Here is an 11903-nt window from a genome sequence, read left to right as displayed (position 1 = left end):
TCTCCATTTCGAAAGGCTGCCTCGCCACCAGCCAGCACAGGACCAGCCAGCTCGCACAGAGACCCAGGGTTCTCCCCACGTCCGCCTTAGGGATCCTGCCACCCCACCTGCTGAGGGAGGGCGAGCTCCGCAGGGGCCCGCCCTGTCCCCTCTTGCTTTGTTCCTTCAGGGACACCCAGGGGGTCACTAGGCATTTCTGCTCTCCTCCCCCGCCCCGCACGCCGCACCCCCGCACCCAGGACATTCAGACTCGACTTCCAGTTCCTGCTGTGCAGTGAGCCTCCCCTCCTTCTGCGGCCTCCCCCAGCGCGGGGCTCCCCCAGCCCCAGAGTCAGCCAGAAGCCCTCTCCCCACCCCCACCCCCACCCACGGAGTTTAATCCAAGACCTTGCCCTTTCAGCCTCCCTCCCTGATTTCGGCAAAGCCATCTGCTCCCTGCCCTCCCCTCCCCTCCCTCAGCATCTCTCCCCCTGCTCTGGAGAGGCACAGACAGAAGGGAGTGGAACCCCAACCCTGTTGACTCAGCAACAGAAGCTCTCCTTAAGCTGATTAGCACTGGCTGCAAAGGGGGAGAATTCACCAGTCACCGGAGGTGGTGCCCGTGCCAGGCTGGGGGGCGGGGGTGGGGTGTGGCTGCGGCAGGCGGCGCCCAGGCCTAGGGAGCACCGCTTTAGGGACGGGTCTGGGGGGTTTCTGGGCCCCTGGCAGGTGGTGGGGGGGCGGTGGGGCCTTTGGCGGGAGGAGGGACCCTGATAGGCACTGTCTTGACTAAACTCCCATAGGAATGACTGTAAGAACTGGCTGCACCGGTGGGACCCTGGAGTCCCCAGAGCCCTGCCTCAGAGGGCCCTCAGTCTGAGAGAAGAACGTGGCCTTCGGCAGATTCCTCCAGGAGGCTGAAGCCCAGGGTGTGGAGCCGTGCAGGGGCAGAGGGCAGAGGGAGAGGGATGGAGTGGGTCTGGGTGGGGAGGTGGAGTGGAGAGGAAGCCTCACAAGAGGGCAGGGGACAGGATGGGGTCCTGACTGAGGCAAGGCCTGAGCCCAAGAGGCTGGGAAGACACAAGAGATCCTTAGAGCCACTGCAGGGCCCCCCATCCTCTTAAGGGGCTCACATACACAGGTCACCAACGCACGCTCCCCTCCCCAGGCCTGTGCTTGGCAGGGGGGCTGGGGAAGGGGGTACAGGGCCTACCCCTCAACCGCTCTCCCCCCTGCCCCCCTTTATTTCCTGGCACCCCCAAGTGACGCAGCCACCCCTCTGCCCCTGGCTACCTGCCCGGCCCTGCTAAGAACAAAACACTCCGTGGGCCCTTACCCGGGAGTCTCCCGGCCCCCCGATTTGTGACCCTTGCCCGGGTGTCTCTCAACCCCAGACCCACTCTCCCCCCACTGCAGTGGTGCTCGAACCACCTGCCCTCCACAATAGGACAGAGAGGGAGCCCGAGACAGACAGAAGGAGCGTGTGTTCCTTGGATCCCTGTGGGGAGAGGTGGTTGGCAATGATTTATTAGCCAGACAAGAATCAACAAACAAGTTCTAACATCTGTTCTCGCCAAACCATTCCTCAGACAACAGCAGCATTGGACCAGGGCCCAGACCTCAAAGGCTCAGAGGGCCAAGGAAATCAGACTCCAGGAGAAGCCAGGCAGCGGGAGGCAGCGGGCGGCAGCGGCCGCCCTTGCCCAGCGGCCTCGCCCACTTCCGCAGAGGACCACGGATCACTGAGATCACTGAGCCACCAGATTCTCAAGGACTCTGGGGAGGGAACCAGTGGGTGTGCCCCTACGAGGAAGGGACTTCGCCATCTGCTCCTCTGAACTCCAGGCTTCTTTGCAGGGCGGAGGGGGGCAGACCTGTCCAGGGAACACGGCTAAGCTGCGATTTGGGGGAGGGAGCCGGCACCCGGGCCCCCATGCAGTGGAATTCTCAGAAGTAGCCAGCTTTCCCATCTGAGGAAATCTCTGACATTTCCTGTGGAAAAGAGTTAGTGCACGTGGGGTAAGAAACAGAGTGCAAAACGGGGTAAGTAGGAAGCCTGGGTTCTGGGCCTTGGCCTTGGCCAAGTCACTATCCCTCTCTGGCTTTGTCTCCTCATCTGCGCAGTGAGGAACTTGGCCCAGATTTGTAAGGGCAGAGGAGACACTGCTCCTGCCTCCCTGCCCGTAGCAGACATCACTAATCAATCACGGTGCCCTTTTCTGCTGAGTGCAGATCTGACCTTAGCATCCTTCCCAACGTGGTGCCCTAGGCAGCCACGACCAATGGATTGCAGTTGGCATGCAAGATGACACCATTCTGCCACCTTTGCGATAGATGATGGCTGAGGCCCTTTCTGGCTCTGATCGCCCACAGTGTGTTCCGTGCACATTTCCTGAGAAGGGTGCCCCGTCTGCAAAGGTCTCTGGACCTGGGGTCCCGGGTTGTCCTCCCCCGGCGCAGACTCACCGGGCTACTGAGGAGGCCCCAGGGGAAGCAACGCCTGGCTTCTGTCCTCGGTCCTCTGTCTAGAAAGCTTGTGGGGGAGGGTGTGCCCCCAGCGGGGCAGGGTCTGGTGGGGCACGAAAGGGCCTTGTCCGGTCACAGAGTTCTCAGAATGCAGTTGCTGGCCGGCTGGATTCTGCGGAGAAAAGGGCGATCCCAAGGTCACACCCTCTACCCTCCGCCTCTCAGGCTCACCTGAAGCCTCAAGGGCTATCGTCTGGTCGTCTGGTCGGAACAGATGTCGGCCTGCGGAGAAGAGGCTCTCACCCCCTCTCATTCCTTCAGCAACCATTTCCTGAGCACCTGCTCTGTGCCAGGCACTATGCTGGGAACTCAGGACACAGCTGAGTGAGTCCCAGCCCCTGCCCTCAGGGAGCGTGCACTCTGCGGGGGGAAGAGGGGAGACAGCGTCCCAGGTGATGAGTGGCAGGTGCTGGGAGGCACAGTGGATGCCTCTGTAGTGGGGTCAGGGAAGTGCGTAGGAGGCAGCAGGCCAGCTGGCCGGAAGGATGACTAGGTCTGAGGCGGGAATAGCTCTGGAGGTCCGCAGCAGCTGGCGGGAAGGCTGGGGAGGAGGTCCCCTGTTCCGCCAGTGTGGAGGGCCACACGGACTGATTAAGCAAGACCCTTCTGGCTTCCTTGGGGCAGAGTGGATCGGAAGTGGTGGGGTTGGTGGTTAGACCAGTTAAGAAGCTCTTGGAAGATCGTGATGAGGGGTGATGGGGCTGAAACTGGGGAAAGGGACCCAGCAGGAATCCGTGGCTTATGAGGAGTAGTGGCGTGGAGGGGGTGTCTAGGGAAGCCCTGGGATCCTGGCCTGGACAGTCGGGTGGCTGGAGGGTCATCGGTCCGATGGGAAGTACAGGAGGGCCAATCTGGGGAGAAGGGTGAGAGCCGGTTGCTATGCTGAGTTCAGGAGGCCGTGGGGCTCTTGGGGGCTGAGCAGGAGCACCCCTCGCGGGGCATGGGGAGGGGTACAGGCTCAAGGGCTGAGGCAGGCCTGGGGCACCAGCAGGGAGGGTGGGGAGGGGCCTGTGGAGGGGGCAGAGGCCCAGGAAGAGGGTGGGAGTGGCCGGAAGGTCTAACACCGCCCTGGACTGAGACCCCTGAGACCCCAAGAGAAGGCAGGGAGGCGGGGGAGGGAGGAGGGAGAGGGGGGTGTGTGGAGGGGCAGGGGTGCAGGTGGCTCTCCCCAGAGCTCCCTCTGAATTGACACCAGGGACTCAGAATGGCAGGGCTGGGGGGGGGGGTTGGGGGGAGGGAGCCAGGGCCCGAGAGGCCCGAGTTCCAACCAGGATGACGGGATGATGGTTGGAGTCAAGATTCGGGGCACAGTGGGGAACACGTGGGAGGCACTGGGTGGGTGAGACAGGCAGGCTGGGGGGGGGGCGGGGGGGCGGGAAGGCTGAGGCGGGGCCTGAGCCCCTATTTCCTCCGAGAAGTGGAAGGGTTGACAAAGGGGACGGCGTCCAGGCAGGAGCCACTTCTGGGCCTGGGAAAGGGCCGCTGGCAGCCCCAGCCTCTGCCTTTCCCCCGTCGCCTGAGGCCTCTGACTTCACCCTGACCCCGGCATCCACCTGAGCACCTTTGCCACCGTCCTGAGTCTGGTCTTCGGGCGCCCCCGCCCCCTGCGGCCCGCCTTCTCCGGGCACCCCTTTACCTGGTTTCGGGGAACAGGCCTGGAGCGGCACTTCCGCAGGGCAGGGTGCTCGAGGGCGCAGGGCGGGCCCCCAGCCCCCGGCGCCAGCTGCACCTCCACCTCGGCATAGACGTTGCCGGGGGCCTCCCCGGGGCTCCCCCGTCCCATGGCGTAGAAGGCGATGGGTTCGTCAGGCTCGTGGTAGATGCGGTTGGAGGGCTTGGGGGGCGGGGCCGGGCGGGGCCTCGGAGCCGGGCTTGTGTAGACTTCGGGGGGCAGCTGAGGCTTGGCGGGCACGGGAGGCTTGGGCCTGGGCGGCTGGGGAGGCTGGGAGAGAAGGCCAGGCCGCGGTGGGGTGGGATGGGGGGAGGGGGCGTTAGAGCAACCCAGGCGGGCGGAGGCTGGGGCCCGAGTCCCAGCCTGGGCCCTGCAGGCCCCGCCCACGGCCGCGGGCCCCGCCCCCAGGCCCCGCCCCCACGCCGCTCCCTTCCCTTGACCCCAACCCCCCTTTCTCTGGGGCACCCCTCCAGCGCAGTACCTCCTTCTGCTCCCCGGCGCCCTCCTTCTGCGTGGGGCCTGCGTTCAGCGACTTTTTGAGGATGGTGCTGTACTGAGGGTGGATTTTTGTTCGGGAGTCTGACATTTCAAGCCTTAGGGAAAGTCCTGCAGGCTCAGGCGTCTGCTGGGAAAGAAGGAGACCTCAGGGACTCGGTGCCGGAGGGATGGCGGGCTGGCGGGTGGGCAGGTGCTAGTGGAGGATGGGGGGGGGGGGGGAGGGGCACAGAAATCTGGGGTGGCTGGGTTCCCTGGGTGAGGAACAGGGAATGGAAATGGCAAGGGGTCCAACAGGGGGAAAGTAGCTTTGGTCACGGGTTGTATCTGGCATTGACGTTAACTCTGCCTGGAACGCAGGGCCAGGCCCGTCTCCATTTGTGCCTGTGGTTGCAAAAATGCAACAAGGCTTTACAAGTCTTTAGCCTGAAAATTTCCAGCCCGGGGACAGATCTCCAAGACTGCCATGCCTGTGTTTATTCTGCAGGTGTCAGAGGAGTACTTTATGGAGGTTTAAGCTATGTATTTTAGGGGCAGGGAGACCGCCTCCAGGGAGAGGCGTCTTACTGTGGGAAGGTTCCCTCCCACGGCAGCTGTGCTTTAGCTCAGCAATTCAGCCCTGGGTTCCTAAGAGCCCGGGCTCTCCTCATGCCCACGGCTTTGAGAGGCTTAGGCCACAGCTTGTCTCATGCTTCTGCGATCTGCCAAGTGCGTGTTCAAACGCTGCACGCTTCAAGGATCCACATCAGAATCCCCCTTCCCTGCCTCAGCCCCCTCCTCTCTCTGCATTCCCTTTATGACTAAAAAGCGGCACCCCCCCCCCCTGCTGCTGGGACAGCATTTTGGGAGCCAGCACCCCCCACACCTAATGGAGCACAGGCCTTGCTCCTTCCCCTGCCTCAGCATCTCCGCATGTGCACCCCTCTCTGCATGCTGCGGCCACTCACCAGCTCCGGCCTCCTAGGTCTTGCCCTGTCTCATCTTGCCCTGCTAACCCATTCTTCTCTCTGAGGGCAGCCGGAGCTAAAGACGTCCCCCCCGGGGCAATCCTTTGGTGGCCACCGCGTCACTCCCAGATAAAGTCCAAAGTCCAGAGAACGGGAGTGCCGGTGGGCGGTTCGGTTCGTAGAGCTCTGCCTTTGGCTCCTCAGCTTCCGCTGGCTCCCTCACCTCCAGACTTCCCTGCACCCTGTTCCCACTGCTGGGGGTCACGGCCTCCGCCATTCCCCGTGAAGCTCCACACAGGACTCGACCGCCCGGTGCAGGCCCATGGGGCACATTTCCTTGAACTGACTCCAGTCGGGGCCCCGAGAAACTGTGTCCAGGCCACCAGGGAGCTCCTTCTGACTAAGTCCAGTGGTCAACATGGGACCCACCTGCACGGCTCTTCCTTGAGACGTTCTCTTTGCTTGGCCCCCAGTGCATCACACGCCCCTGGTCCCCCCCCCCCCGCCCCCCCCCCCCCCCGTCTCTCCATCTCAATTTTCTTTGTAGCTTTGCCCTCATTTGTGCAAGCTCTAAGTGCTGGAGACTTGGTATTCCTTTCTTTTCCACCTCTGCTCATTCTCTAGTGAGATTTCACCCTTCCTGACGGCTTTATTTATTTTAATATTGAAAACATTTATTTCTGGGGCGCCTGGGGGGCTCAGTCAGTTGAGCGTCCGACTTCGGCTCCGGTCATGATCTCGAGATCTGTGGGGTCGAGCCCTGCGTCGGTCTCTGCGCTGAGCCTGGAGCCTGCTTCGGATTCTGTGTTTGTGTCTCTCTCTCTCTCTGCCCCTCCCCTCCTCTCTCTTTCTCAAGTAAATAAACATTAAAAAAAATAATAATAAAACGTTTGATTCTTTTGAGAGAGTGAGCAAGCATGCGAGTGCCAGCGGGGAGAGGCAGAGAGAGGGAGAGAGAATCTCAGGCAGGCTCCACCCTGTCACTACAAGCCTGACTCAGGCTTGATCTCAGTGACTCCGTGAGATCGTGACTTGAGCTGAAATCAGAGAGTTGGACGCCTAACCTCCTGAGCCACCCAGGCGCCCCCTGAAGGCTTTTTGAATCGGTCCTTCTAGATGCTGATGAATCCCAGGTGTTTCTCTCCAGCCCAGACCTCTGTCCCAAACTCTGGACCCACGCATTTCAACCACCTACTCGGTATCCCCATTTTTTTAAGTTTTTTAAAAAAATGTTTAATGTTTATTTTTGAGAGAGAGAGAGAATGTGAACAGGGGAGGGGCAGACAGAGAGGAAGACGTAGAATTTGAAGCAGGTTCTAGAATACCCCGAATACCGCCCCCCCCAAACTTGCCAACTCCTCAGGTTGTAACTGTTCGGTGCCACCTCACCTCTCTCAGCATAAAATCTGAAATCCGTATGAGAGTCTGCAGGGCCCCCTCTTTCACTTCTCTGGTCTCACCTCCTACCTCTCTGACTGTTCTCACTCTTCCTCACACACATCAGGCACCCTCCTACCTCAGGGCCTTTGCACCTGCTGTTCCTTCTGCCTAGCATGTTTTCCCTCTAGTTGTCTGCGTGACTCCTTCCCTTACTTCATCCAGGCCCCATTCCAATGTCCCCTTACCAGAGCCGCCTGACCTGATGTCCCTCTGTAAAATAGCCCCCACCCTGTTACGCCCTGTCTTTTTTTTTTAAATAAAAAAATTATTAATGTGTATTTTTTTTTTCGAGAGAGAGAGAGACAGAAAGAGGGGTAGAGAGAGAGGGAGACACTGAATCCGAAGCTGGCTGTGGGCTCCGAGCTGTCAGCCCAGAGCCTGACACGGGGCTCAAACCCACAAACCGCGAGATCATGACCTGAGCCCAAGTTGGACGCTTAACCGACTGAGCCCCCCAGGTCCCCCTGCTGCTTGTCTTCTTGGCATGCATTTCTCCTACTGGACATATTATGGATGATCTGTTTCTCTGTCCTATGTGATGACTATCTCCTCGCTAGACAGGAAGTTCCAGAAGGCAGGGCCGTTTTGGTCACTTTGTTTCTGCTGGATTTTTCTGCTGGGTTCCCGGTGCCCAGGCCGCGGCCTGGCACACGGTGGTCCCCAGAACTGCCTGAGCCCCCTCAGGGAGGCACTCCCTGACACGGTCCCCCCCAAGTGAGCCCAGGATCACCCCACTCTGCATGTCCCCTCTCATCGCACCCGATTGCTGTGCTGTAGCCGTCCTTGCTGCTGCTAAGTGAGCTTTGTGGGTTTGAGGCCCTTCTGCCTTGCCCATGGTTCTATTTTCAGGGCCTGTCAGCAGCTGGTGCAAGCCAGGAGCTCAGTAAATAGGCCCTTGACAACACCAAGGACCCCTGTGGCTGCTGTCCCTCAGGGACCCTCCTCCAGCACTCATCCTTCTCCAAGGGATTCCCCAGGAGCATGTGGGCAAGGGACCTATGGCTGGGTCGTGGGTCCCGAGGAGGCGGCTCCTGCAGCCTGGGTCCCCCGGGGCCAGGGTCGGGGCGTACCTGGCGGGCCAGGGGTTCGCTGAGCGTCTCCCCGTAGGGGCTGAGCGGGCACACGGTGTAGTGTCGCAGCAGGTCCGGCAGCCGTGCGTGGGCGCTGTCCTCGCCCAGCACCACGTGGCGCCCGTCCCCGAGCTGGGACAGCAGGAAGTGGCGGCAGCAAGTCCGGCTCCTGGCAGGTGCCCGTGGGGTCAGAGCCACCCAGGCCCGGCCTCCCGCCCCTGCCCTCTCCGTCTGACCCGCTCACCCAGCCCGCCCCGCCCCCGCCGAAGCCCCGCCTCTGGGCCACCTGGCGCGAACCTTCCCCTTCACCTGTAAGTCAGCACAAAGGTCACGGCGCTCTCGCTGAACCGCACCAAGTAGCATCCCTCAGGCTTGGGCTCCAGCAGCCTCTCGGCCTCCCTGTGGGCGATGGGGGAGACGCTCCTCAGCCTCACACCTGTCTCCGGCTCTCGAGGGCGACCCCAGCCCCCAGCCAAGCAGGCGGAAGTGGCGGGAGAAGGGTGCAGGTGGCAGAGAGGACGCGGCTCTGCTCCCACGCGCCAGGGACTGGAGAAAACAGGCCGTCCCGCCCGGGGCAGGGGGGTGGGGCGGTGGGGGAGGGAACTCCCGGCCCTGCATCCTCCTCAGGCCTCACCCTGGAGGGCAGCCTGGAGGCGCTGGGGTGGGTGGTAACAGACTTGTAGGTTTCAATGTTTTTTTTAATGTTTATTTTTGAGAGAGAGAGAGAGAGAGAGAGAGAGCGCGCCTGCACGAGTGGGGGAGGGGCAGAGAGAGAGGGAGACACAGGCTGAAGTAGGCTCCAGGCTCTGAGCTGTCAGCACAGAGCCTGATGCGGGGCTTGAACTCATGAGCCATGGTGACCTGAGCCCAAGTCAGATGGTTAACCGACTGAGTCACCCAGGCGCCCCCAGACTTGTAGATTTCAGGAGTCACCAGCTGAACTGGAGGAGGCCCCCAAAGATGCAGGAGAGGCAAAGTTGAGAAACTGAGGAGGGAGGGGCTGGGGGGGAGAGAAGGCAAAGTTGAGAAACTGAGGAGGGAGGGGCTGGGGGGTAGAGAAGGCAAAGTTGAGAAACTGAGGAGGGAGGGGCTGGCGGGGGGGGAGAGAAGACAGAACAGAGGCTGGAGAGGCTGAGACCCTGGGAGACAGTGGTGGGGGCGGGGGGTGGGGAACCACGAGGGCAGGAGGCTGAGGCACAAAGTGGGGGGGGCTGCAGCCTCTCCAGTGACATCCCCCCTCCCAGGACAGATGCCCTAGAGAATGGCCTGGGAGCCTCCAGGACTCATCCGTGGACTTGTAGCCTCCACGGACTCCCGACCGCCCGGGGCCCGGCGCACGTCCCGCGCGTCTCTGGGCCGGTTTCCTCCCCGTGACTCACCTCCGGGTGATGAAGCCATGGAACCAGGGGGGGGCTGCCCCGCGCTGCAGGAGCCAGTGGGCCTGGGTCTTCTGGAACCAAGCCCGGGTCTCGGCCTGCAGGGACTGGCCACCTTCCCCAGGCACCTCTTCAGCCTTCTCAGTGTCTGGGCTGGAGGTAGGCCCTGGGGGTTGAGGACAGGCCTGGAACAGGGGAAAGTTCAAGGAGGACGAAGTAGCCGCGATTAGTGGGCTTTCTCCTGACTCCAGGCCAAGCTGCCACTTTCTCATCCTCACCCCTGCTCTCTATCCCAGCTGCCTATTTCATGCTATGATTGCCCAGAAAGTGCTTCTCAAGGCCTAGCGTAACACTCTCCTTCAGCAACACCTGCTTTGGTTTCCAGAGGGTCTCCTTCCCCTTCCCTCCGGCCCTGAGGGCCTCTCATCCAGTAGCTGGGAGCTGACAGATTGTGCATAAGTGGATGTGAGACCTTCGAGAAGACCAGGAAGTCATTCCCTGGCCCCTGGGATGAAAGGAGGTGATGCTGCGGGCCAACCCAGAGGATGGAAGGAGGGAGGGCTCGGCCTCCTGCAGGAGGGGCTGGGCTGGTCCGCAGGGAGGATTTCCTAATGTCCTGGTGGGTGAGAGGGACTGAGAGAGAGATGCGCCGGGCGGACGGACGGAGGCCACGGCCAGAGACACGGATGCCTGTTTCCGGGACTCGGTTCCCTGCACCCTGGCCCCCTGCGGACTCAGGCCGAGCTTCCCAGGGACAGAGGAACAGTGAGGGGGCAATATAGCGCATGAGCATGACGGAGGTGCTCCCCATCCCCTCTCCCTCCCCAGTCCATGGGTGGCCCCAGGTCACTGGGGGGATGGGAGCCGGTGAGGAAGATGTGTCCGCCTGGCTCCCACTCACCACGGCACGGACAGCGGGGACCCTGGGGCTGGGCTGGGCCTCCTCAGCCTTCGGGGCCCGGAGCCCGGGCCCCTGAGACACGCTCAGGCCGCAGCGGCTCCTGCGGGGCAATTCCACCCTCTGGAAGGTGTTGAAGGCAGCAGCAGGGGCTTCGCGACTTCCTGTTAGCGCAAAGAGGGAAGCTGGGGTTTCTCAGTGAGGGCCCTGTGTGCCTCTGACCAGGGATCTGGAGGACGGACGGGGACAGTCATGGGAGCAGAAATGCAGGCGGGACCATAGGGGGTCTCTGAGGTGGGGGAGGGTAGGGAGACAAGGAGGTGCCCACCGGCCAGGGAGACAGGACTGGGAAGCCAGGGGGCCTCCTGATGGTCCGGAGGTGCCACAGTGCTGGGTGGGGGGTGGCGCATCTCCTCAGGGCAGAGCCGTGTCTTTATGGCCCAGGACTGCCTGCCTCCTGGCCCGGGTTCTCCTCTGCACCCGTCCTCTCTAAGAAGCACCCCGTAGACGCTGCTACCTGGGTCCCCCGGGCTGAGTGGACTGGAGCCCCGGCCAAGGAGAGGGGGTTGTGGGCGCCCTGCCAGCCGGCCCTGCAGGTTCTGGCCTGGGGACAGCAGGGGTGAGGGGGTCTTGATGTCCCTCCCCCTCGCGGTCCCCGGCCTCGCACTTACCTTGGGGGCATATCTGGGCCAGAGGGGGCTCCATGGGGGCAGCCTGAGAAGGGAGCCCCCGGAGCACGGGATGTGTATGTGCTCCCCGGAGATGTGCACACTCAGCAACTCATCTCCGTCACCCGGCCCCCGACGGCAGGAAATGTCGCCTCACCCACAGCCCTAGCCCTGGCAGAGGACCCACGTCATGGAAAGCCGTAAGACACTTGTCCCTCCCCCGGAAGCCAGGCAGCTGAACTTGGTGGTGGTGTGGCGGTATTTGTGTCATTCTGGGCTTGGGTGTTGGGAAGTCCTTACTGTCGTCTGACCTTGAAACCGCCTGTTTCTTCCTCCACCCCCTCACTCCAGACTGGGACTCCCTTCTCTCTCTCTCTCTCTCTCCCTGTCTCTCTCTCAGCTTCTGTTACGAGCAGTGGCAATTGTGGATGTCAACCTCAGCAGGATAAGCTCTAATTAGGTGCCTGGGCTTTGGGCTCCTCGGAGGTTTGTACTCCGGAGTTTGCTCTCAGGACATATGAGCAGAGGGAGGCAGGGCTGCTACGGAAGGATGCGGGTCAGACTTCTGGAAGGACTTTCTGAGGTCATATGGAATCTGCGAGACCGGTGGTGGAGGGGAGGGGCCTGGCTTCACCTTCCAGCAGCTAATGAAGCTGGATTAGGGCCAGACCAGGCCGTCCTGGAGGAGGGAGGAAGACTTTTCCTCCAACTCCGCAGGTCGTGATTGGCGGCCACATTGTGAGCTGTTGTCTTAAACTCGTGCTGTGCCGACACCTCCTTCCACACCAGAGGACCAATCCCATTTCTCTCTCATTTGATCCTCAAAGGGACG

General features: G+C 61.8%; 1 protein-coding gene across 2 annotated transcripts; it reads right to left on the bottom strand.

The window, feature by feature from the left end:
• Positions 1-738: 738 nt before the first annotated feature.
• On the bottom strand, positions 739-11247 carry SH2D2A (SH2 domain containing 2A). 2 transcript variants are annotated; one of them, XM_060644611.3, is made up of 9 exons: positions 11075-11247; positions 10407-10567; positions 9509-9690; positions 8439-8528; positions 8130-8298; positions 4659-4802; positions 4142-4447; positions 2446-2617; positions 739-1971 (listed from the first exon to the last, which is right to left on the bottom strand). In XM_060644611.3, the coding sequence occupies exons 1-8, from the start codon at positions 11106-11108 to the stop codon at positions 2450-2452; spliced, it is 1254 nt and encodes a 417-aa protein (XP_060500594.1). In that variant the 5' UTR covers positions 11109-11247; the 3' UTR covers positions 739-1971; positions 2446-2449. The 2 variants fall into 2 exon arrangements, with proteins under 2 accessions (XP_060500594.1, XP_060500595.1); XM_060644612.3 differs by having other exon boundaries at positions 740-1971; positions 4659-4799; positions 11075-11243.
• Positions 11248-11903: the final 656 nt, after the last annotated feature.

This window comes from Panthera onca, chromosome F1, assembly GCF_046562875.1.
Source record: "Panthera onca isolate mPanOnc1 chromosome F1, mPanOnc1 haplotype 2, whole genome shotgun sequence".
Lineage (NCBI taxonomy): Eukaryota > Metazoa > Chordata > Mammalia > Carnivora > Felidae > Panthera > Panthera onca.
The sequence above is the reverse complement of the archived record's forward strand: the minus strand, read 5'-3'. Positions and strand labels throughout refer to the sequence as shown.

What these genes read in the sequence shown, in the direction of transcription:
- SH2D2A (XM_060644611.3), bottom strand. Translation starts at nt 11,108, where the DNA reads ATGGAGCCCCCTCTGGCCCAGATATGCCCCCAAG. An exon ending in GCGCCGGGGAGCAGAAGGAG is followed by an intron (nt 4,448 to 4,658) that starts GTACTGCGCTGG and finishes CTTCTCTCCCAG; the next exon opens with CCTCCCCAGCCGCCCAGGCC. An exon ending in GGCCTGTTCCCCGAAACCAG is followed by an intron (nt 2,618 to 4,141) that starts GTAAAGGGGTGC and finishes TTTTCTCCGCAG; the next exon opens with AATCCAGCCGGCCAGCAACT.